We start from the raw sequence: 27,722 nt of genomic DNA on the forward strand, positions 1-27,722 counted from the left end.
TTTTTGTGTTTTGGTCTGTTTTTCTTTAAATATAAGCAATAGGTCAACTATATTTGTTGTATGGTAGAATTGTTAGCTGTAAGCTGAAAGTTAAGAAGACCGCATTAAATAATTTTAATTTATAGCATGAATGCAATCTCCTTTAATCCTTTAAGAATGCAGGAAAGAAAGTCACAGGATTCTATTTTGGAAATTTTAGAAGAAACTGGGACTTCAGAGGCGGATTTAGAGTGGTTTTTAGGGGCCAGGGCCACACTTTTCTGGGATAAAAATGGTTGATGATATAGGGAATCACTGAAGCATGACTGGAGTGGGCCCATCTTAGGCAGTCAGTGGTCCCCACTTATGAAAATGTCTGGATCCGACACTTTTAAACATACTAGTAGCTGGTTAAACAAGATCGATGGGACTTGAGAATGTTTTGGTAGTAATTGGTGCTTACAAATACAGCAAAGGACTTGTCTTGTTGCACTAGAAACAAAGTTTTAAAACTAATTACCATAAATCAGTGTTTTAGAAGCACAGAGTGCATATATGAAAACATTTGAGAAAGATCTGAGTGTCTTTGTTCAAATTGCTCAATTGGTGAAGTTGACGATGAGCTTTATTTTTTGTTAGAATGCCCTCTTTTTGATATTCAGAGGGAAGATTTTTTAAATACATTTCTCACAATTGTTATAATTTAAAAAAATTTAAATAAATCTTATAAATTGCCATGGCTCTTACCCAAGAAAATTTAACTCTTAATATGGAAAAATTATATTTGTGACCGTTTTGAATTAAGGGGATCAGGTATACATATTGAATATAAGTCAAGTACTAGTAAACGATTTGAGAATGAATGCATATAATGTAATTTCATTCTTTTAATTATTCACAATATATATGTGGTTTTGGTTCTGCTTCTGCCCAATGCTTATATATACTTAATATATATTTACATTTGACTATTATTGTTGTTGTTACCAATTATGTAAATCAATTGTATCTGATTTTATGCCCTTTATGGGCCCTGTAATTTGGGAAATAAAAATATTCTATACTATTCTATTCTATTACATTCTATTATATGATGTAAGAAAAGATAAGCATATAAAACCATAAATAAAAAGTTTGGTATTTACAGATATTATGACTTTGTAATTACTGTGCCTAACCGATCACCTTTGGGGTATTATAATACCTACAGTGTTACCTGGATAAAAAATTGTCAACACAATTTGTCCATTTAAACTGTACAATAGGTTTTGTGAGAGATTATCAATAGGTGGTCATTTAACTACCTGAAAAAAAAATTTAGGGCAAAAAACAACCAGGTAAAATCTACAGGTAGTTAAATGACCACCTATTGATAATCTCTCACAAAACCTATTGTACAGTTTAAATGGACAAATTGTGTTGACAATTTTTTTATCCAGGTAACACTGTAGGTATTATAATACCCCAAAGGTGATCGGTTAGGCACAGTAAATAACTTTATAATCAGCACATTACACATGACTGATGACTTTGTGCAAATTGCAAATTATCATGTTCAATCAACCATATCAGAGACATAAATACACACTGACCATATCCAATAAACAATTGAAAATTTAATGGTCATGATGGTAGTTATTGACTTCACTGAATGGCTTGGGGTTACAAATAAGGCATCCCCCTAGTAACATAAAATCCAAATTTGTTAGCATTTAATTCCAAGTTTTTTCCGTTCTCTAACAGTAGTTTGCCTCAACCAAATGTTATGAAACTTATACAGTCACAATGCTTATAACTGTTCCAGACCATATGAGTATTTGGACCGTACGCGTACGGTCCGGACCGTATACGTTTACTCGTACGGTCCGACCATACGCGTACGGTCCAGCTGATGTTTTGGGATCATATTGGTTAAATTTAAACAAATATTTATCAAAATCATTATTTTTAGTTATATAAATTGATTTTATTACATGTATTTGGATGAAATGATTAAGCGAACAATTGAAATTAAATATGTGTTTATTTTTATATCTGTGATTCCTATTTTGGTACTCATACAAGGTGACACTGAAATCCACAAAGAACGTCATATTTTTTTTACAGTAACATAATTTGTTCATGCACGTTGCTTTGCATTTTTTTTTTTGTAAAGTTCCTTAATATTCTAAAACGATTGTCCTCCCACTCTAAGTTTACTTCCGATAACTTCAATTTTAATTAGCATACTTGGCTTCAATATATGAATTACTGACATGCTAAATACAGGAGATTAACAGATTAAATAAACGTGATTTTTTAAAATAGTTATAACATTATTTTGTTTTATTTCAATTACTATTGAACTTTTTACATTAATTTGAGATGTAACGAAGCCATGTTGATCTGTTATATACATTTGTATCTGATAAACGTGACCAACTTCTTAATATTAGTCAGACCGTACGCGTACGGTCCGATCGTATGCGTATTTTGAAAATATATGCATACGGTCCAGACCGTACGCGTACGGTCCAAATACTCATACGGTCTGGAACATAATCACATAATACAGACTTGGGCACAGGACATTTTAGCAAGAGAAAAAAAAGACTACTAGGGAATATTTTAGCGCCTACATTAGAGCCCATTTTTGCGTGTGATTACTCTGTTCTGTATTTTGGATAGTCCATTTTAGCGAAAGCTGACCCTGGTTGAATAATACTAGCCTCACTATAACCATGAACAATAATTTATACTGGTTTAACGTTTATATGTTCATCATGGAAATACAATAAGAGATGTATCGAATTCGCAGATTATCTCTTAGAAGAAACTGGGAAGAACTGAAGATTCTATATTCCTACTTAAGCTTTGGGCAGTGTAATTCAAAGCAACCAATTAATGGTCCAGAGTCTTTCCATGCCCATTATAATGAGCAATTTTATAGTTGTCACCCAGCTATTTTCATTTTCCTTGATTATTATTATTAAAATTACAAAGTATACAGGAATGTGCACCACATTCTAGACAAAATAAAGAGAAAGAACAGTTCCGTATGCAATTCTATGAATAGTATTGTACAGGGAGTATATTCATGCAGAGCCCATTATGTACTTTCTCATAGGATATATAAATATCAGGGTAGAACAGACTTTTAACATTTGAATTAATCTTTTAGACTATTAGTGCTGTATTTTAATGGACAAGATATGTTTTATAGTGCTGTCTTGAGTCTATTGAAGTTTTTTATATTGATCATACATTATTTATTAGAATGGGTCAAAATATTTCTCTAAAATGGTCATTGACATTTTTAATTTTCACTAAAATGGGTTTAAATGTCTGGTGCTTAAAAGGCTACTTCTTTGGCGCTAAAACATCAGATTCCCTGTGCTGTGGTTTCATATACATATATCTGTTCAACCTGTATACATGGTATACATGTATTGGTCTTAGGACACATCTTTTAAAATTAGTCTTAAGAAAGTCTTCTAAGATAAGATATGTTTGAATTTTGGGGTCTTAGGATGATAGTTGTAACAGTTACGATGTCCCAAGTCAAAATAAAAACAACAAATGAGGCATAAACTAAATAGTAAAAAAGGTAAAACAATATTAAACTATTATAACAAATGAATTAAATAAATAAAGTATATTCCTCAATTGTTGTTAAAAATTTAATTGTGTTAAATTATTTCAGTAAATTTCAGACAAATTTGATGAATAAGATACTTCTAGCTATTAACAAAGATTGTATATAAGTATTTAGTTTGAGTTTTGGGAATAATAAGGAATATTTCTAGGACTTTGTCTGGGTGTTCTAGAACCAACCTAATGCACATATCTAAATATATTGATCACATGGTTATTTAAACTTTACAGATTGCACAGACTTTTTGCGATCTGGTCAAAAGATTTAGTATATATTTTGTTTTGTTAAAAAAATATTTTTACTGTTTCATTTTATGTATTCTACTCATTTCGCTATCTATGTTATTTGTAAATTTATGTGTATTTGTCTCAGTAAATGGACAGAAAGTCACAGAACAAAATGTCACAGGACATAAAGTCACAAAGATAGAACGAAGAGGTCACATGACAAAAGGTCACAAATAATTTGTTGCCAATTGTTTGAATATGTAAGTGATGTATTCACTTTTTAATTCATATATTCATATTAGTTTAGGAAATGTGTCATTATACTTGAAAAATGATTATTTATTTAATAAAAATCATGCAAAGGATATATTTATTGGCACAATGAAGCCATTAAAGTGTCAAGCCACTTTCACATTTTGTTTTTTTAACAATTATTTAATCATCTTTGATATTTTTTGGATAAATTTTGTTTACAAAGTTGGTTTATATACAACAGTCAAAAAAAAATACCAAAATATTTTTGTAGAAATAAGCGTTTTTTATTCAAAGAAAATAGCCAGAAAAAAATAATTGTGACTTTTTGTCCTGTCACTTATTGTCCGTGACTTTTTGTCTATTACTTTTTGTCCTGTGACTTTCTGTCCTACATTCTTTGTAGCTCCTGTTATGCAGGAAATCCGTGCCAGGAAATCTGCGTCCGAGTGCTTTTTGAATAAACAGTTTAAACAGTTAATAGATATTGCAGTTGAATATCAAATTTGTATAAATGCTCATTAATTTTTGTTATCGCTCATTATTTTTTTTTATCATATTGAAAAATTTTCTTAGCTCTCAGAATAAAGTGAATCTTAATTGCATTATGAAAAGAAACTAGTTAATGAAAAATTTTGTTGCTTTTTAAAACAATTGAAAATCCAGTATATTATCGTCAGTTTGGCTAATATCTGTCAGTTAATAACCAAAATTTGTCTTCAGAAAAAATAAATACACTTCTACCATGTCTATAGATTGTGACATTTTTATGGTCTATTAATAAAATCACAATCTAAGTAAAATATTTTAATTAGATTGATAAAATCATTTTTTTTCTCTCTGTGTATTATATTGTTGAAACTGCTGGACTGGCATGATACATATATATACACATTGATAATGAAAATGTATTAAATTTTAAACATGCAAAGGATATATTTATTGGCAAAATGAACCAATTTAAGTACCAAGTCACTTTGGCATTTTTTTTTCATATAAACAATTATTTGATAATTATTAATGACATTTATTAAATACATTTTAATTACAAAGTTGCTTCATATATTAAACTTCAAGGCAATACAAATTTTTTTTTGAAGTGTTTTCTTATTCAAAGAAAAATAATCTCAAAACTGAATTGTGACTTTTTGTCCGTGAAATTTTGAGCTGTGACTCTCTGTCCTACATTCATATAATCTTGTATACATTTGACAAGAATATTTCACTTAAAACCAGACATTTTAGATAAAGTTAATACATTGTAATAACTGCAGGGACTTGAATGATTTAGACTATTTAAAGATACTTGTCTAGTAGTCTCAGATATATGACAATACAAAATATTATCAAATTTTGCTGTAATAAATATATGTTGAATATATTTATTCAATAGAGAAATAATGAATTGCCTAAATTATATTTAAAATAAGTCCTAAAGATATTATCTTAAAACATTTGTTGAACAATGTTAAATGCAGATCCGTCTCTCTTAGTATAAACAATTTTGAATTTAGAAAATTGATTTTAGAAACACCTTTTCAATAGAAAAAGACAGGTATTGTGAAAGTTTGCATTATATATGACGATGACATTCATTTAATCTTCAGTTGTCAAAAAGTACTTTTAAAAAATAACATAAATTGATAGAAGTTAAAAAAAAAATTTAACATCAAAACAAAGTCACAAGACATTTAAAAAAAAATGTTATAAGGCTATATGTGTTTTATATGTCTCTGGTTCATCTAGTTGTATTATTTCATTTTATTTTTTTATTTTTCTGTTCATAATCACAGTAATTAAATTTGACAAACACATATTTTACCTGAGACACTTTACCTGTAGGTTATGTAATTTTAACACTTCAATGCAGTCATGATTTCCCTTTATCCTTGACTAGTTTTTGATTAATACCTTGTGTATTAATTAGCAACAGGGAGTATAATGATGGACACATAGGGCCATCATGGTGGACATAGTTTTATACCAACCTACATTGTAACCTGACTTCCCAATGAATGTAACAATTGTAACCTGATTCCCCAGGCATGTATGTAAACATTGTAACCTGATTCTCCATGCATGTAACCATTGTAACCCGACTTTCCCATGTATGTAACCATTGTAACCTGATTCTCCATGCATGTAACCATTGCAACCTGATTTTCCCATACATGTAACCATTGTAACCTATTTCTCCATGCATGTAACCATTGTAACCAAATTCTCCATGTATGTAACCATTGTAACCCGATTCCCCATGTATGTAACCATTGTAACCTGATTCTCCATGCATGTAACCAATGTAACCCGACTTTCCCATGTATGTAACCATTGTAACCTGATTCTCCATGCATGTAACCATTGCAACCTGATTTTCCCATACATGTAACCATTGTAACCTATTTCTCCATGTATGTAACCATTGTAACCAAATTCTCCATGTATGTAACCATTGTAACCCGATTCCCCATTTATGTAACCATTGTAACCTGATTCTCCATGCATGTAACCATTGTAACCTGATTTTCCCATACATGTAACCATTGTAACCTATTTCTCCATGCATGTAACCATTGTAACCTATTTCTCCATGCATGTAACCATTGTAACCAAATTCTCCATGTATGTAACCATTGTAACCCGATTCCCCATGTATGTAACCATTGTAACCTGATTCTCCATGCATGTAACCATTGTAACCTGATTTTCCCATACATGTAACCATTGTAACCTATTTCTCCATGCATGTAACCATTGAAACCAAATTCTCCATGTATGTAACCATTGTAACCTGATTCCCTATACATGTAACCATTGTAACCTGATTCTCCATGCATGTAACCATTGTAACCCTAAATCATTGTAACCTAAATAACTAATGTAACCTCACAGCCATTAATAATGGGGTTGCCATGGTAACAAGATGGCTAAAAGGGATTCTTGCATGTGTGTAACCAGTGTAACCAATGTAACCACTAGGTCAGTGGAGGTTACAAATGTACCAGGATTTGAGAATTTCTGAATATGATGATTTATGATAGTTTGTATGAGTGTAACCAATGTAACCAATGTAACCATTATGTCAATGGGGGTTACAAAACAAGGTAACTGAATTATGGTGCACATTTTGTGCCTTATATGTAGCCATGGGATCTTTTATTTCAAATACTGATAAATATCATAGGGCCGAGAACGGGATTTTAAAACTCCTTCCCAGGAGTTTATTCATATATTAGAAGAAGTCGAAGAGTGATTGGAAACAGCTGATACCCATTTTTTTCTAATCATAATACATACTTACCAAACAAATTTTTATAAACATGATAAAGAATGACCTTCATTTCACAAAAAATATTTCATTCAATAATGTAATGCTGTAGCCACGATATGTGTGGAAATAACCAGTATAATCTGGATAATACACAACTGCAAACTGGAAAAAAATGAGTAATCACATGATCAAGCAATACAATTTCTTCATTTAAAAAGTAGCTTTTCTCCGTTAACAAACGCAACAATGATTAAGATCAATCCAGGGGAAATAATCCTTGTACTAAATTGAAAGTAGAAACAACGTGAGGAGAAAAAAGAAAACAATTCCTTTGATATTTTAAACAAACCATGGAAAGACAAGGTTTGCACAAGTCATAACTATTTATCCATCTTTCTGTACCAACTGCGGGTCCCAATATGTTATTTCCCAACACTGCAACAGTTGAAATCTGGACATTTGTTTATAAATAATATATAAAAAAATAATACATGCATGGCCATGGCATGGACTCAAAATTTTGTGCACCAGATTTAGTTATCTTGTTATGTACCCTCGTTTAAAGTTATGATAATGTGGTTACATATAATGTATATGACAAATATATTGATCTTGCAGCATTTGCAGCATTCAAAACTGATGTTCATTTTCCCTGATTTATATTGTTTCTTATTGTTGTCTAGTTGCATAATGTTTATTATTTGAACAGAATATTTTATCATGATTATCTTGTTATGTTTGATGAAAAAAATTGCCAAATATTTGTATAATTCGCCACAACCAATTAATTATTTCCCCCTTGATTTGCATACTTCTTCTTCTTCTTTATGTAAATCCCTCCAGTGTTGGAGCACACACAGCTAGCTGTGTTTCCTTAACGGATTAGTTTTTAAAAAATGTTAACATATCCACAAGTTACATGTAATAGGATACTGGAATTTAATGTATTCATCTTTATTGATATTTGTGAACCAAATGATCTCTTCAGTCTATTTATGCAGTATAACTGATGAGACTACCATAACCATTTAACAAGTATTACTATAGTAGTCTCAGAGTTTTATGTTTTATGTCATTGACCCAACTGTTCAGGGTTAACCCTCTACGGTTGTATCCAGCTTCGTTCGCCATAAAAATTAATTGTTTATTACCTTGAATACTATAATAGATAAAGATAAACTGTAAACAGCAAAATTGTTCAGCAAAAATAGGTCTACAAATAGGTTAACATGACCAAAATGGTCAATTGTCGCTATAAAGAATCATTGCCCTTTAAAGTCAACTTTTCACACCTTTACGTAATTTTATAAATGAGGTAAACAATGAAATATGTCAATATCATTGATAACTAAATCAAATTTTTTACTAAAATCTTTTCCTCTGAAACAAGGACGTATAACTAACATAATACGTCCTCATCTGAAACTCCATGAACTACTGGGCCAAGTTGGGCTAATATGTTCCAAGGCTTATCACCACCTTTTTTGAAACACAAAGTATAGTGCATTGATCATAACATTCTATACATCCTTTTCATGAACATTTTCAAAAATTTATCAATGTAATATATGCTCAGATATTCAAGGCACAAAATGATGTTACACTTGTTAAGAAAATTACATAACTTTTGCAAGGTGCAGGAATGTAATATCTGTTCTAAAAAAATATAAATTAAGTCATTGTTTACCTCATCTTTAAAAATTGGAGTTATCTTCCTTTGTCTAGAATAGCTGTTAAATCAACTACAACCAATGCAATATTTAATTTTACTTCCCACTAATAAATGGAAGCAATCTTTACAGTTCAGTGCTTTCAAGCAATTTGATTGGCTTATATCTCTGAAACTAAAGCATTTCAAGCAAATCTGACAGAATGAAAATGTTCATCTGGTCAAGACCCATTTGCCCTGAAAATGCTGAAATTTTCTGTCGCAAATCTATTGATGAGTTGCTGCCTCAGAAATGGTAATTTTATGGCAATTTTACAGTTTTTGCTTATTATTTTGAATTATAATAGAAAGAGATAAACTGTTTACAGCAAAATTGTTCAACAAAATAAGATCTACATGACCAAAATGATTGATTGATACCCTTTAGGAGTTATTGCCCTTCATAATAAAGGAGTATGTTCGGTAAGGTCTTAAAATGGCCCCCTTTTTTAGCGTAAATTTCAAATTTGGATTTATTGACCAATATCACAACAAATCATACATGAATCGAAGCTAATATAGTACGATGGCCGAAGTGAGCCGACAAAAATACTATTTAAACTTTGTATAGTACTGTATAGACAGTTTGTACATAATACTTTCTTGTTGTTTTACTTCCTGATTAAAAGATAGTACTCTGTACAGAAAGTTTGTACAATGTACTATCCTGTTGTTTTACTTCCTGGTAAAATGATAGTACTCTGTACAGAAAGTTTGTACAATGTACAATCTTGTGTTTTACTTCCGGTAAAAAGATGGTACTCTGTACAGAAAGTTTGAACAATGTACTATCTTGTTTTTTACTTCTGGGTAAAAAGATAGTACTCTGTACAGACAAGTTATGACAGATCTACCATCATCAGGGATCCAACTGTCAATTTGAATAAAGTCTTTAACTTTGATATACTAAGCATATCCCCAATACTTTTATGTTTGCTATACGCAACTATTGGTGCTATTTTGAATACTTGTACACAATCTTCGTCAAACTGTAATAAATGCCAGTGTTTCATTACACGTTTCTTTATTTTATGTATATATGGATTATAATATTTAGTTATAAAAACTTACGGAATATATTGTTTTCTTCTGATTTCTTTTGTTGTAATAAATCAGTACGGTCAATTGATAAAGCATCAGTGATACTATCATCTTTCTCCACGTTATCATAACCCCTATCTAATAATTTCACTTTGAAATTAGTTAAGATTTTTTTATTAATTTGTTATGGTCAATTGTGTTTCTAGTTTGCCGCATTGCTTTACCTTTAATAAATCCTCTGAATACATGCTGTGAGTGACAGTTATTTCTGTCCAGAAACAGATAATAATTTGTGTCTTAAAAATTACTTTGAATTTCAAGGTCAAGAATGTTATATGTTGTAAATCTTTGACCTTTAAATACATCAACATCTAAGAACGACATTTGATCGTTTTTGATTTTAATTAGGGGTTTTAATTATTTGCTAGACGAAAAAAATCTATTATTTCATCTGATGTTCCCTGATATGTTCCGTTATATATTATAAATCCATCGCCTCTATATTTGCCATGATAGACTATTTTTTTTCTCTATATTGAAATGCATAAATAATTTGATTAAATATTTCGAACATGTCACAGATTTCCGGTGAAGGAACTGCACCAATTAATTGCCGTACCTATTATTTCCTGATCCCATAAAAAGATAGTGCACTGTACAAACTTGTCTGTACAGAGTACTATCTTTTACCCGGAAGTAAAACAAGAAGATAGTACATTGTACAAACTTTCTGTACAGAGTACTATCTTTTTACCTGGAAGTAAAACAACAAGATAGTACATTGTACAAACTTTCTGTACAAAGTACTATCTTTTTACCCGGAAGTAAAACAACAAGATAGTACATTGTACAAACTGTCTGTACAGTACTATACAAGTTTTTTAAATAGCATTTTTGTCGGCTCACTTCGGCCATCGTAATATAGTGACTAGATAGGAAATAAGCCATTTTGTTGAAAATATAACGTTTCTGCGTTTCATTATGACGCCACAAGTTGTACTCATATTGATTTTTTACGAAAAAATCAATGAAAACAGGTAAATTTCCATAGATTATTGGACAGGAAACATAGAGCGCATACGTCGACAACAAAGATCTTTTAAAAAAATGATTGTGAAGACATTTCACATGTCTTATTTGAATATCAAGTTTGTCGACACCTGCGCTCTATGTTTCCTGGTCCTTAATTTGGTTGAAATCCAGCTGATTTTGTCAAATTTCACCAAAATCCCTTATCTTGACCTTTTTGGAATGTAAAAATCAACGTGTTAGAATTAAACTTTGACAAAAACAGGTCTTTGTTGTCTCTTTGACACATTCCCCATTTCCATTCTCAATTTTACTTTTTAACCTTCTCACACGTCATTAAGGCAAATTAAAACGTTTATTGTCTTGTAACTATGAACTTTATAATTGGGGCCAGATAGGGCCCTTACCAAACTTACTTCTTTTTAACAACTTTTTGTAAATTTTTGTAATCTTTTTCATAGATCTTCTCTGAAACTACTGACTGACTGAGACAAATTTAACTTGGCCACAATCATCATTAATACCGCAGTCCCACTAGGCCACGATCACACTACGATCTGTAAAAAAATTGTAGTACGATCATGTAGATCACAGTAAGGTCGTATCACGGTTGTGCTGAGGTCTTCGAGATCGTGATGAGCATGGCCAACTTTGAACATGTTCAAAACAATTGTGGTGCGGTCGTGTTGCAATCAGGTCGTAGTAGAAGCGTACTGAGAGCGCACTAAGGTAGTGGTAAGATCGCAAAGGTTGCTGTGCCATCGTAGCAAGAGCTTAGCGACAGCATGCTTCTATTCGTAGAGACTGCACTAGGATCTCACAGCAACATTATTACGACATCACTACGACCATCATGTTCTCACCGCGACCCAACTACGCTTCCTCTATGACCATACCACGTTTACACAACACTGTTCAAGACCACAGTACGATTCTAGCATGCCCTTTCAGTCCTCATCACACTCTTCTTACAACCTCATTACGTTCATACTACGACCATCATTCTCATTGTCATTTCACATAAAATATATCAAATCTCTTCAGGTTTTGTTGACGTTATTGCTAAGAACGCGGTATGAACATAGTGTAATTGTGGTAAGAACGTGCTATAATCACAGTAGAAGGGTGGTAAGATCGTGTTGCAATCGGATTACTCGTGGTATGGTGGTAGTGATAAAGTGATAAGTGTAGAAAGATCTTGATAAGCGTAGTGAGGTCGCAGAATAAGTGCGGTGAGAACGTGGTGTAATCGTAGCTAGATCATTGTAGAAGCGTAATGGGAAGAAGTAGCATCGTGAAAGCATTGAAAATTTACATTTTCATGCCGCTCATACCGCGACGTCACCACAATCTGAATTTATTTTAGATCGCGGTGAGTGTGTAGTGATCATGGTCTAGTGGGACTGGGGCTTAAGGCACAAATGTATCTACAAAAATGTAGTTAAAATTGTGACAGATAACTTTCCTATCAACCAACATGGCTGACTTTTGAATCTGTAAATAGAGAAAATCTGAAAGGAAAAATAATGTTCAGAATTATGAGCTCTACCAATTGTCCATATACATGTATACGTTGAAACTGTTAGACAAATTATTATTAGAGTTATTGCCCATAAATGACATATTTTAAGATTTTTTAAATATTTGCATTTATCATGTTTAGAGAGAAACATATTTTTTCTGTTATGCCTCATTATGATGAATAAACACTAAAAAATACAAAAAAATGATCAGCAAGGCAAGATCTATCAATAAGTGATAACTAAACAGACTAAAAGATCAGTAATACCAGATCAACAAAATAGAGATTTTTGTCATGGTCTGTTCTCATCTACAATGTTAGAGAGTGTTCTTTGTTTGATATTTAGGTAGACCAAGGTGAGCAACACAGGCTCTTCAGTCTTGAGAGCCTCTAGTTTTCGTTTTTGTCGACTTCTATCTTTCCTTTTTCTTCCCATGTGCTTGTAGCTCTTGTTAGAAGGAGGTAGAATCTAGTGGGCAGTTTTGTGTGCAAGAATGTGTAAAATGTTAAATATTTCAACTAATCTTCGGACTGATTCAAATATTTAACAGTGATATTTTTGCAGAGATGTATTAGTATTACCACTGTAATATCAAGTGATCAGGCGGGGCTTAAAATTTGCATAAGGACTGTCTATTTGAAGATGTGTGCGATAAGGTTGATAGCCATTATAATTATTATTGATTTCTAATAACCTATCAGTGTCACCAAACAGATGTACGAAAGAACTGAGTGTATAATATGGGACAAATAACTGGACACTTCATTGATAAGTTTATCCCAAAACTCCTGTCTATAGATGGACTGGTCTTTAATAAGCGAACCTGTTATACCCCATCCAGTCAAGTGAAATAAATCAAGTAATATCCATGGGGGATGTCACCTGTTGCAAATGACACCGCCCTGAGGTTGGCATATATATGGTGCATCATAAAGAGTATATTTGAATTTTTATTAATTTTAGCAAATACAGTAGTTTGGGCGTATGACATTTTCCCCGATTAAAAAAAAAATCATTCTTTCATCTGCGCCGATTTTATATTTTCTCCTACCGGGTAATTAGATTTACAGGTAAGTTAATACTTGTACATGTATTATACCATAAAATCTGGTTATAAATGTTGTTCACTTTTGTTTAATTAGTTAGTTTTGATTCATATTGTTCTGGAACTTTGTTGTAAACATGATGGACAAATTGGACGCTAAAACGAGCCGAGGAGTCAATTCTTTAATCATTGACGGCCATACATATTGGAAGTTCAGTGTCTTGAAACATAACAACATATCTTACTAATAACAACATACATGTATCTTACTAATGTATCATAAAATCGTGTAAAGCCAGAGTCACCAAGGATTCTGGTAGTCTGACTATTATCAAAACACAGAATGAGCCCAAAAGGCAGAGGCTAAAGAACGGTCAAGGAAAAGGTCTGGAGATGTTTCTTGTATGCCTTCTTCCATCTCCCCTTTGTGAGCATGGGACAACAGTTAAATATATACATGTTATGATCATGATGATTGACAATTCATTTCATTTGTGTCTAATCAAAGAGGTCTATAATGATAAATGAAAAATAACAGGACTTTGATGGAGAGTTGTCTCATTAGCACTTATACTACATCTTCTTATATCTATATATTCACCTGTAATTTACCTGGGGGAAAAAAACCGGCGCAAATGAAATGCAGATCGGCGCAAATGCAAAACACTGAGTAGTTTCTCTAAATATAAACTTCCTTAATGTGTTAATAATTAATTGGGTTACTTTAATGTGCAATTTTAAATGTTTTTCTCTTGTTTAGTAATTTTAAAAGTTGATTAATAATCAAAAGTTTAAATGTTATTGCTCAATTTTCTCTACTCTTAATATTTTGCTTCTGTAATGTCTGTGATTCTTTAATCTAATTAAATTAAACAAATTGTCATTAGGTCGGATTATTATTAAAAGTGTAGCAACAGATAAACATGATTATTCAATTCACAAAATAGCCCACTGCCACTCAGAGATGGGTCCGATTAATTTCAATGTAATTGATTAAATTACAATTACTTTTTCATTTGTACGATTAAATTAAATTAATGATTACATCATTTCTGAAAGTATCTGATTAAATTAATGATTACATTGGCAAAGTAATCATGATTACATCTGATTACAATGATTTAAAAAACAAAACATTTTGAATGATGTGAATGATAAATGTTCAATATAACTATATCATTTTTGAGAAAGTATTTTATTTGGTTCAATTATAAAATGATAACTTTAAATTAAACTTCATCTATTTAAATAAACACCAAATTTTACTACATATACATATATATATATATGTATACATTACACTTTATCACCAATGATCTCTGAATTATTTTGAATTAAATTTAATAAAGATATATCATAATCATTATCAAGAGTTTTTTTGTTTGTCTTCTGACCTCTTTCATAATTTATATGTATTCCAAGTTGCAGTTTATGGAAGTTTAAATATGGATGAAATAAAGTTACCAGTTAAAACTATGTTTAATTTTAATAGAAATGTTTAATCAAATTGTAAACAATATGTAAGTACTAAAAATCATTGCATTTTACATGTCCAGTCCAAATACAAAAAAAAATTAAACAACATATTTGTCCAACTTTTAATTTAGTTTGTGCTAATTAGATAAATTTTCATGTCTGATTTATCTTTTATCATATATATTTCCCTACAGCTATACTGAATTGGTAATTGCAATAAAAACAAACCTTAATTAGTCTCCTACCTGTCAATTCAAAAAAATCACAAAAATTAACGAAAGATTATAATTCAGGGTTAAAGAAAAGTATTACTTGAATATATAACAGTTATTATCAAATATTAATATGAAGATCATTATAAAACGATGAATATACATGTACGTACAATATCTTTTACCAAGATAAAAGGTAAATAATTGTATTATATGTCTCTGCTTAGGCTAATGGTGACTTTTCAATACTGTAACAGTTTATTTTTTTTACTAAAGTAGACATGCTTAAAGTAACCAAACCATTTTAGTATGTTTAAAATTTATCAAATATGAATAACAAAGAGGTTCATTTAATGACCAAAAACACAATTTTAGATTTTTTCATTGTAATCAGAATGTAATCAAAAAGTAATCATGATTACAGGGTATTTTGAAAAGTAATTGATTAAATTAAATTACATGTAATCAGATTTTTGGCTGATTAATGATTACACTGATTACTTGAAAAATTGTAATCAATTACAGCTGATTAACGATTACAATTACAATTACCCCAAGTCTGCTGCCACTTTTGTGTGTAATATAAAGTGCAAGTGTAAAAATATCATACATTTAGAAAATTGAGCCTTTAATTTACAGCTCAAAAATTAAGCTTATATATGCACATCCATACCGTATTGACAAGTCAAGAGATGTTCTGAAAACAAAAAAATATTACCTGTTTACACCTGACCTAATGAATTCTTCAATTAATATATATCAGATAAAATGAACATCCAAATTGTCTTCTTTCATTTCTGGCCTTAAAATACAATAAATGAATGAAAGTGGGAAAGAAAAAATACACTACTAATAATGAGAACTATACTTGAAGACCGGAAATAAAGGTAATTAATTGTTGTTTTGTCTGATATTACATGTACAACATGTACTTAGTGACATAAATATTATTTGACATTATAAAATGATTTATCAAGGGAAATATATAAAATACTCCCACCAATAGAAGATTATTTCCTCCAACATTAACCACTTCATCGACTTTGGGTTCATTGTATGTTATAAGTTCATATTTCATATACTATATGTATCGTTATAAAATGTGAACATCTGGATTGTTTTAATCGTAAATGCCATCCACCAAAAAGTTTTGAATCAATGGTTGAACTATGAAAGGTTACAACTGACATTATAGAAATTTCACCTCAGAAAGTAACAGATCTATACTTTCATCTCTTTTTGACTTGCAGGAGTCATTTTAGCAATAATAGTATTAAAGGGAGACAAATCCAGGTAATCCAAGTTTACTTTTTTATATATATTTTTGTAAGGAGGACTTGTCAATGAATTTAAATTTGTAAAAGTACATCATTAGTATAAAAACTAATTAACATTTTCACAAATATTGGTAATCCATAGAATGCTTTTTAGTCAATTGCAGACAATTTTGATAATATATTGTAGATTGTTTATGTTTCTGTAAAATGCTGCTGAATAGAGGGTCTGTTGGAACCAAATTGAATTAATAAATTATTTGTATATTATAGAAAGGGTCAGAAAGAATTACAACTCTTTGCTTTAAAACTATAATACAAATGTACATAATATTTATGTATTTTTTCTTTTCAATGGAATTGTGACTCTATCTAATATTTGACTGTAGCTAATAATAAGTTTTCTTAAAGCTGTAGAACTGAACAGTGAAGTTAAAGATTGTGATTAGTACTAATGCTACTACTTTTTACTCTGATGTTGAGTGAATTTGCAAATACAAATAAGCATGTAAAACTTACCTTCTCTATTCACAAAATATGCACTAAAGACATCTGAGTTACATCATGCAGTATGATGTAACTCTAGTGCATATTTTGTGAAAAGAGATGATACATGTAATTTATAGATCACATGATTGTATACTAAATCAAAGATGAAAGTTGATTTTAGTATACCTAACAGGCATTTACCTAGACACAACATACACGATTTAACAGCAAATATAATGCTAGGTAACAAGGTTTAAAATGTCGATCATTTAAGGAACTAAACTTACCTCCACATTTTATAAAAAAAAGATTGATAACAATTTTGACCGGTCAATCAATAGTTTACTTACAGGAGAAGGCTCTGACATAGTTAGAACAGCTGTTGGCAATAAAAAAAAATTTAATAAATTGTTTGAAAAATATTGTAGTTGACAAATATATATGTCAATGAATTATGAAACTGATTTTTCAATTCCAGAAAAAAAATGGGGAAAGAAAAATGTTGACAATGACAGTTTATTAGAAGTTCCTAAAGGATGGAAAGAACCAGGAATAACAAAAGAAGAAAATAAACATGGCATGCTGGCAGAGAGTTCTTTTGCTACTTTATTTCCAAAGTACAGAGAAAAGTACCTGAGAGAATGTTGGCCTTTGGTTAAGAAAACTTTAGCGGACTATGTAAGTTTTTAATAGAATATAGACTTTTTAAAAGAAAAAGAAATTTAATGGATATCTTCAGTTTATAAAGAGTAGATCTTTACAAAGATAACATTTTTCTTTGTAATAAACAAATTAATGCATGTTATGTAAATGCAAGTACAACGAGAGTGTGTACAATGTATGTGTTTTTTCTACTTTTTGTTAGTGGTTAGTGTTAGTTGATGTTCATATAATGTATATTTACAATAAAATAAAGTCAAGTATTTGATATTTGTTTTATTCAACAAAACCCTTTACACCTTATCTGATAGTCAGATGGTGATGGTAAAGAGATTGTAAAAGCCTGACTACTGAAAAAAAAATTTAAAAAATATCTTATAGATGGATGCAGTGATTCATAAATTTAGGATAAATGTACATGTATCATCATGTTACCCATAAGCATGAGTTAGCATTTTAACCAACTTTTCTTAAAAATTGTGCTGAACTTTGATTTACATATGAATTCCCATTTTAGTATTGCAATAAAAACATTATACAATTACTGTCTTTTGTTTCGGTAAATATGTGGTTTTATTGACTTTTTGAAAAAAACTGATATTCCGTTGGCCTCTGTGATTATTACTTTTTTCAAAAGTCAATAAAACCACATATTTACCGAAACAAAAGACAGTAAATGTTTTATTCCATATTCCGAGAGAAATAAATGTAATGGAAAATATTTACCAAAACCAATTGTACATCAAACGTTTTTTACCAAAGTTATGCACGTAAAAGCACTCGACGTTTTGCTCGGTGAATATCCTTTTTCCACAGGTGAATATGATTATTTATCGGTCGTCCCACTGTCTATATCACTCTGTTCAGCTCTTAATATTATTCCGTATCATGTCTTTGTGACGTCAAATACGTTGACCCGGCCTTAATAACTTTGACCCGGACATATCAGCGACGTCATAATGTTTGAACCGACGTTAATAACTGTGACCCGAACTTATCAAGTCATCTTTTGTGTGCTGGTGAAACAAAGAAAACACTTCTGAAACACGCAAATATAGCCCGATAAATCGATTATCAGATTATCTGCATATTGATATTGTAAAATATCAGCTGCTTGACATTATATGAAGGCTTTTTGATCTCTTTCGCTACGCTCACTCGACAAAAAGCTTCATATTATGTCTCGCAGCTGATATTTTACGATATCAACATGTAGATAACCTGATAATCGGTACTTATTCAAAATCCCATTCATATAGAAAAACCTACTAATATTTTAGCAATATGGAATAATAGTATTTATTTTTAAGTCGCACCAGTATCAAGTGATTGTTATTTATCTTTTTCAGGAAATCAAGGCAGAATTAGATGTAGTAGAAGGAAGTATGTCTGTATCTACCACCAGAAAAACCTGGGATCCATATTCTATTGTCAATGCAAGAGATCTAATCAAGTTATTGGCCAGGAGCGTCCCTTATGAACAGGTAGAGTTGTTTTTTAATATAGAAATATTTTCCTAGACTTCCCTTTCGAAGAGTTTCTACTCAGATCCAGTTGTTTTGACAGAGGTAGAACTAATGCTAAAAGATACACGCCATTGACTGAGCATGCACAAGCATGCACGGAAAAAAAGGCATGTGCACAGATCGATAATGGTCTCTGAATTTGGATATTTTCTCAAAATTCTGTTTTCTGTTGTTCAAAGACAAATTTAGATTGTAGAGAGACATTTATACATCATATCACAAATATATCCGACTGTGTACAGTTTCAGAGGAGTTTCAGCTCAATTAAACCGTTTTCTTCCTTTAGTAGTATAGATTACATTTGCCAGCATACTCTATACAAACATTATTTACTTTAGAAAAGTTATGAAAAAAACAACAGCTTGCATTATAAGTATACAGACTGTTCTTATCATTAATTATGGATAACATAAAGTGTATTTGATAACATAAGATTGAAACCCTTTCTGAGGCTGTAGAACTTTATTTTATTTACAGGCAATTAGGATTCTGGAGAATGATATAGCATGTGACATCATAAAGATAGCATCACTTTGTAGAAATAAAGAAAGATTTGTTAAGAGAAGACAGAGAGTCATAGGTCCAAATGGATCTACACTAAAGGTGATTAATTTTAACAAATTATATGGTTGTACTGTAGCACATAACACAGGTTAGCACTGTTTAAAGATGTCCAAACCAAAACTTTTTAGCAGTAGCTTGAACTTGCGTGGTAATAATAAAATAAGAAGATGTGGTATGATTATCAATGATACAACTCTCCACCACAGACAACTAAGAAATTACTTATTATAAGTCACTGGTAAACCTTCAACAATGAGCAAAATGATACAACTCTCCACCACAGACAACTAAGAAATTACTTATTATAAGTCACTGGTAAACCTTCAACAATGAGCAAAACCCATGCTGCATAGCAAGCTATAATGCTCATCTTCATTTTAGCCGACATCAATCATTTTACTCAAAAACTAAAACATTAAAAACATGGTGAGAAAACATATTTTTGAAAGTTATTACATCTAAAGATAGATTCTACAACCATTTCAAATTATTGGAATGCTTTTGAAATTCAATTCATGAACATAAATATTTGTCACTTACAATATTTGACTACAAAATTTATATCTATAACATGGATTTCATTTAAACTCTATCTGCTTCTACATGTATTTATATTTGATTCTGAGTAATTTAGAGGATTCTATGTAACTACTTCTTTTATCTAAAACAGGCAATAGAGCTCCTAACAGAATGTTATGTTCTGGTACAAGGTAACACTGTGTCAGCTTTGGGACCACACAAAGGATTAAGAGATGTAAGTTAAAAGATATATAACACTTTGATAAAATTTTAAATGAATAATTGAATCAGAATAAAACTATTGTAATCAGCCTCATTACATGTATCCTCAATGGAGAAGTTTTAGAAGAAAATTAAAAGATGATGGAAAAATGTATTATATTGAAGATGAAACAATTTTTTTTTTTAGAGAAGAAAAGGTATAACCTTTTTTACTAATTGACAAACAGAACAGCAAAATATCCTAGTGATTGGCAAAGGATTTGTTTTGAGTCCGTCAATAAAATCAAATCCTTGCCTGTTTACTTAGCAAAAAGTCAGTCCTTACTCCTATAACGATAATTTATGTATGTATAAGTCAGCTTATAAAAGTTCATAGTTGTCTAATTGCTTAATGTTGTATTTTTCAGGTCAGAAAAATCATTGAGGACACTATGAAAAATATTCATCCTATTTATAATATTAAGGTAAGACTTTGTTTTAGTGTGCTAAACAGTTCAGTAATGTGAAACACTTTGTTTCTTTGTTTGTATGTTGGTATTTTTAAACAACTTTCAGCTATATAGTTTATATTGGTGAAGGAAGTCGTAGTTCCTGGAGAGAAACACCAACTTTCAGACTTGTTACCTAATATAGAAGGACAGCCAATCTGGTACTGTAGATTAATTAATATTCGTTGGATACTAATTTAATGGGTTCAGGGGTACCACAAATTTAAATGTTCAACGAAATACAAATTTCAAAAGGAATGTATGCAGACTTTGCCAAAACCACCAAATTGTTAATCCACGAATATGCAAGTTTTCCTCAATAAACGAAAAATAGGTACACACGAGAATAACTCAATCCACAGTAAATGTCAACGTGACAGAAAACCAATAGATATTTATCAAAAGACTACCTCTTAATTGGCCTGAATATAATAATAGTAGGGAATCTATTTAACCAAAAAACCAATCAATATTTATCAAATGACTACCTCTTAATTGGCCTGAATATAATAAAAGTAGGGAATCTATTTATCCAAAGAACCAATCAATATTTATCAAATGACTACCTCTTAATTGGCCTGAATATAATAAAAGTAGGGAATCTATTTAACCAAAAAACCAATCAATATTTATCAAATGACTACCTCTTAATTGGCCTGAATATAATAAAAGTAGGGAATCTATTTATCCAAAGAACCAATCGATATTTATCAAATGACTACCTCTTAATTGGCCTGAATATAATAAAAGTAGGGAATCTATTTAACCAAAGAACCAATCCATATTCATCAAATGACTACCTCTTAATTGGCCTGAATATAATAAAAGTAGGGAATCTATTTAACCAAAAAACCAATCAATATTTATCAAATGACTACCTCTTAATTGGCCTGAATATAATAAAAGTAGGGAATCTATTTATCGAAAGAACCAATCGATATTTATCAAATGACTACCTCTTAATTGGCCTGAATATAATAAAAGTAGGGAATCTATTTAACCAAAGAACCAATCCATATTCATCAAATGACTACCTCTTAATTGGCCTGAATATAATAAAAGTAGGGAATCTATTTAACCAAAGAACCAATCGATATTTATCAAATGACTACCTCTTAATTGGCCTGAATATAATAAAAGTAGGGAATCTATTTAACCAAAAAACCAATCAATATTTATCAAATGACTACCTCTTAATTGGCCTGAATATAATAAAAGTAGGGAATCTATTTAACCAAAAAACCAATCGATATTCATCAAATGACTACCTCTTAATTGGCCTGAATATAATAAAAGTAGGGAATCTATTTAACCAAAGAACCAATCGATATTTATCAAATGACTACCTCTTAATTGGCCTGAATATAATAAAAGTAGGGAATCTATTTAACCAAAGAACCAATCGATATTCATCAAATGACTACCTAATAATTGGCCTGAATATAATAAAAGTAGGGAATCTATTTAACCAAAGAACCAATTGATATTTATCAAATGACTACCTCTTAATTGGCCTGAATATAATAAAAGTAGGGAATCTATTTATCGAAAGAACCAATCGATATTCATCAAATGACTACCTCTTAATTGGCCTGAATATAATAAAAGTAGGGAATCTATTTAACCAAAGAACCAATCGATATTTATCAAATGACTACCTCTTAATTGGCCTGAATATAATAAAAGTAGGGAATCTATTTAACCAAAGAACCAATCGATATTTATCAAATGACTACCTCTTAATTGGCCTGAATATAATAAAAGTAGGGAATCTATTTAACCAAAGAACCAATCGATATTTATCAAATGACTACCTCTTAATTGGCCTGAATATAATAAAAGTAGGGAATCTATTTAACCAAAAAACCAATCGATATTTATCAAATGACTACCTCTTAATTGGCCTGAATATAATAAAAGTAGGGAATCTATTTAACCAAAGAACCAATCGATATTTATCAAATGACTACCTCTTAATTGGCCTGAATATAATAAAAGTAGGGAATCTATTTAACCAAAAAACCAATCAATATTTATCAAATGACTACCTCTTAATTGGCCTGAATATAATAAAAGTAGGGAATCTATTTAACCAAAAAACCAATAGATACTCATCAAATGACTACCTCTTAATTGGCCTGAATATAATAAAAGTAGGGAATCTATTTAACCAAAGAACCAATTGATATTTATCAAATGACTACCTCTTAATTGGCCTGAATATAATAAAAGTAGGGAATCTATTTAACCAAAGAACCAATCGATATTTATCAAATGACTACCTCTTAATTGGCCTGAATATAATAAAAGTAGGGAATCTATTTAACCAAAGAACCAATCAATATTTATCAAATGACTACCTCTTAATTGGCCTGAATATAATAAAAGTAGGGAATCTATTTAACCAAAGAACCAATCGATATTTATCAAATGACTACCTAATAATTGGCCTGAATATAATAAAAGTAGGGAATCTATTTAACCAAAGAACCAATCAATATTTATCAAATGACTACCTCTTAATTGGCCTGAATATAATAAAAGTAGGGAATCTATTTAACCAAAGAACCAATCGATATTTATCAAATGACTACCTAATAATTGGCCTGAATATAATAAAAGTAGGGAATCTATTTAACCAAAGAACCAATCAATATTTATCAAATGACTACCTCTTAATTGGCCTGAATATAATAAAAGTAGGGAATCTATTTAACCAAAAAACCAATAGATACTCATCAAATGACTACCTCTTAATTGGCCTGAATATAATAAAAGTAGGGAATCTATTTAACCAAAAAACCAATCAATATTCATCAAATGACTACCTCTTAATTGGCCTGAATATAATAAAAGTAGGGAATCTATTTAACCAAAGAACCAATTGATATTTATCAAATGACTACCTCTTAATTGGCCTGAATATAATAAAAGTAGGGAATCTATTTAACCAAAGAACCAATCGATATTCATCAAATGACTACCTCTTAATTGGCCTGAATATAATAAAAGTAGGGAATCTATTTAACCAAAGAACCAATCGATATTTATCAAATGACTACCTCTTAATTGGCCTGAATATAATAAAAGTAGGGAATCTATTTAACCAAAGAACCAATCGATATTTATCAAATGACTACCTCTTAATTGGCCTGAATATAATAAAAGTAGGGAATCTATTTAACCAAAGAACCAATCGATATTTATCAAATGACTACCTCTTAATTGGCCTGAATATAATAAAAGTAGGGAATCTATTTAACCAAAAAACCAATCAATATTTATCAAATGACTACCTCTTAATTAGCCTGAATATAATAAAAGTAGGGAATCTATTTAACCAAAGAACCAATCGATATTCATCAAATGACTACCTCTTAATTGGCCTGAATATAATAAAAGTAGGGAATCTATTTAACCAAAAAACCAATCAATATTCATCAAATGACTACCTCTTAATTGGCCTGAATATAATAAAAGTAGGGAATCTATTTAACCAAAGAACCAATTGATATTTATCAAATGACTACCTCTTAATTGGCCTGAATATAATAAAAGTAGGGAATCTATTTAACCAAAGAACCAATCGATATTTATCAAATGACTACCTCTTAATTGGCCTGAATATAATAAAAGTAGGGAATCTATTTAACCAAAGAACCAATCGATATTTATCAAATGACTACCTCTTAATTGGCCTGAATATAATAAAAGTAGGGAATCTATTTAACCAAAGAACCAATCGATATTTATCAAATGACTACCTCTTAATTGGCCTGAATATAATAAAAGTAGGGAATCTATTTAACCAAAAAACCAATCAATATTTATCAAATGACTACCTCTTAATTGGCCTGAATATAATAAAAGTAGGGAATCTATTTAACCAAAGAACCAATCGATATTTATCAAATGACTACCTCTTAATTGGCCTGAATATAATAAAAGTAGGGAATCTATTTAACCAAAAAACCAATCAATATTTATCAAATGACTACCTCTTAATTGGCCTGAATATAATAAAAGTAGGGAATCTATTTAACCAAAAAACCAATCAATATTCATCAAATGACTACCTCTTAATTGGCCTGAATATAATAAAAGTAGGGAATCTATTTAACCAAAGAACCAATCGATATTCATCAAATGACTACCTCTTAATTGGCCTGAATATAATAAAAGTAGGGAATCTATTTATCGAAAGAACCAATCGATATTCATCAAATGACTACCTCTTAATTGGCCTGAATATAATAAAAGTAGGGAATCTATTTAACCAAAGAACCAATCGATATTTATCAAATGACTACCTCTTAATTGGCCTGAATATAATAAAAGTAGGGAATCTATTTAACCAAAAAACCAATCAATATTTATCAAATGACTACCTCTTAATTAGCCTGAATATAATAAAAGTAGGGAATCTATTTAACCAAAGAACCAATCGATATTCATCAAATGACTACCTCTTAATTGGCCTGAATATAATAAAAGTAGGGAATCTATTTAACCAAAAAACCAATCGATATTTATCAAATGACTACCTCTTAATTGGCCTGAATATAATAAAAGTAGGGAATCTATTTAACCAAAAAACCAATCGATATTTATCAAATGACTACCTCTTAATTGGCCTGAATATAATAAAAGTAGGGAATCTATTTAACCAAAGAACCAATCGATATTCATCAAATGACTACCTCTTAATTGGCCTGAATATAATAAAAGTAGGGAATCTATTTAACCAAAAAACCAATCGATATTTATCAAATGACTACCTCTTAATTGGCCTGAATATAATAAAAGTAGGGAATCTATTTAACCAAAGAACCAATCGATATTTATCAAATGACTACCTCTTAATTGGCCTGAATATAATAAAAGTAGGGAATCTATTTAACCAAAGAACCAATCGATATTTATCAAATGACTACCTCTTAATTGGCCTGAATATAATAAAAGTAGGGAATCTATTTAACCAAAAAACCAATCGATATTTATCAAATGACTACCTCTTAATTGGCCTGAATATAATAAAAGTAGGGAATCTATTTAACCAAAGAACCAATCGATATTTATCAAATGACTACCTCTTAATTGGCCTGAATATAATAAAAGTAGGGAATCTATTTAACCAAAAAACCAATCGATATTTATCAAATGACTACCTCTTAATTGGCCTGAATATAATAAAAGTAGGGAATCTATTTAACCAAAGAACCAATCGATATTCATCAAATGACTACCTCTTAATTGGCCTGAATATAATAAAAGTAGGGAATCTATTTAACCAAAGAACCAATCGATATTTATCAAATGACTACCTCTTAATTGGCCTGAATATAATAAAAGTAGGGAATCTATTTAACCAAAGAACCAATCGATATTTATCAAATGACTACCTCTTAATTGGCCTGAATATAATAAAAGTAGGGAATCTATTTAACCAAAGAACCAATCGATATTTATCAAATGACTACCTCTTAATTGGCCTGAATATAATAAAAGTAGGGAATCTATTTAACCAAAAAACCAATCGATATTTATCAAATGACTACCTCTTAATTGGCCTGAATATAATAAAAGTAGGGAATCTATTTAACCAAAGAACCAATCGATATTCATCAAATGACTACCTCTTAATTGGCCTGAATATAATAAAAGTAGGGAATCTATTTAACCAAAAAACCAATCAATATTCATCAAATGACTACCTCTTAATTGGCCTGAATATAATAAAAGTAGGGAATCTATTTAACCAAAGAACCAATTGATATTTATCAAATGACTACCTCTTAATTGGCCTGAATATAATAAAAGTAGGGAATCTATTTAACCAAAGAACCAATTGATATTTATCAAATGACTACCTCTTAATTGGCCTGAATATAATAAAAGTAGGGAATCTATTTAACCAAAGAACCAATTGATATTTATCAAATGACTACCTCTTAATTGGCCTGAATATAATAAAAGTAGGGAATCTATTTAACCAAAGAACCAATTGATATATATCAAATGACTACCTCTTAATTGGCCTGAATATAATAAAAGTAGGGAATCTATTTAACCAAAAAACCAATCAATATTCATCAAATGACTACCTCTTAATTGGCCTGAATATAATAAAAGTAGGGAATCTATTTAACCAAAGAACCAATTGATATTTATCAAATGACTACCTCTTAATTGGCCTGAATATAATAAAAGTAGGGAATCTATTTAACCAAAGAACCAATAGATACTCATCAAATGACTACCTCTTAATTGGCCTGAATATAATAAAAGTAGGGAATCTATTTAACCAAAAAACCAATTGATATTTATCAAATGACTACCTCTTAATTGGCCTGAATATAATAAAAGTAGGGAATCTATTTAACCAAAGAACCAATCGATATTTATCAAATGACTACCTCTTAATTGGCCTGAATATAATAAAAGTAGGGAATCTATTTAACCAAAAAACCAATCAATATTCATCAAATGACTACCTCTTAATTGGCCTGAATATAATAAAAGTAGGGAATCTATTTAACCAAAAAACCAATCAATATTCATCAAATGACTACCTCTTAATTGG

General features: G+C 30.4%; 1 protein-coding gene and 1 long non-coding RNA gene across 2 annotated transcripts in view; one reads left to right on the forward strand and one right to left on the reverse strand.

Annotated features, from left to right (window-relative positions):
• The window catches only part of LOC139482658 (uncharacterized), a 27,915-nt gene extending 20,301 nt beyond the window's left edge, over positions 1-7,614 (reverse strand). Inside the window, exon 1 of the long non-coding RNA XR_011654905.1 lies at positions 7,394-7,614. This is a non-coding gene — a long non-coding RNA (uncharacterized lncRNA). The remainder of the gene's footprint in view (positions 1-7,393) is intronic.
• LOC139482657 (KRR1 small subunit processome component homolog) overlaps positions 7,575-27,722 on the forward strand; it is a 29,020-nt gene continuing 8,872 nt past the window's right edge. Inside the window, exons 1-6 of the mRNA XM_071266653.1 lie at positions 7,575-7,726; positions 17,639-17,838; positions 19,170-19,304; positions 19,824-19,949; positions 20,581-20,664; positions 21,059-21,115. Coding sequence (XP_071122754.1) covers positions 7,714-7,726; positions 17,639-17,838; positions 19,170-19,304; positions 19,824-19,949; positions 20,581-20,664; positions 21,059-21,115 — 615 coding nt within the window. The 5' untranslated portion in view covers positions 7,575-7,713. The remainder of the gene's footprint in view (positions 7,727-17,638; positions 17,839-19,169; positions 19,305-19,823; positions 19,950-20,580; positions 20,665-21,058; positions 21,116-27,722) is intronic.

Source organism: Mytilus edulis, chromosome 7 (assembly GCF_963676685.1).
Source record: "Mytilus edulis chromosome 7, xbMytEdul2.2, whole genome shotgun sequence".
NCBI lineage: Eukaryota > Metazoa > Mollusca > Bivalvia > Mytilida > Mytilidae > Mytilus > Mytilus edulis.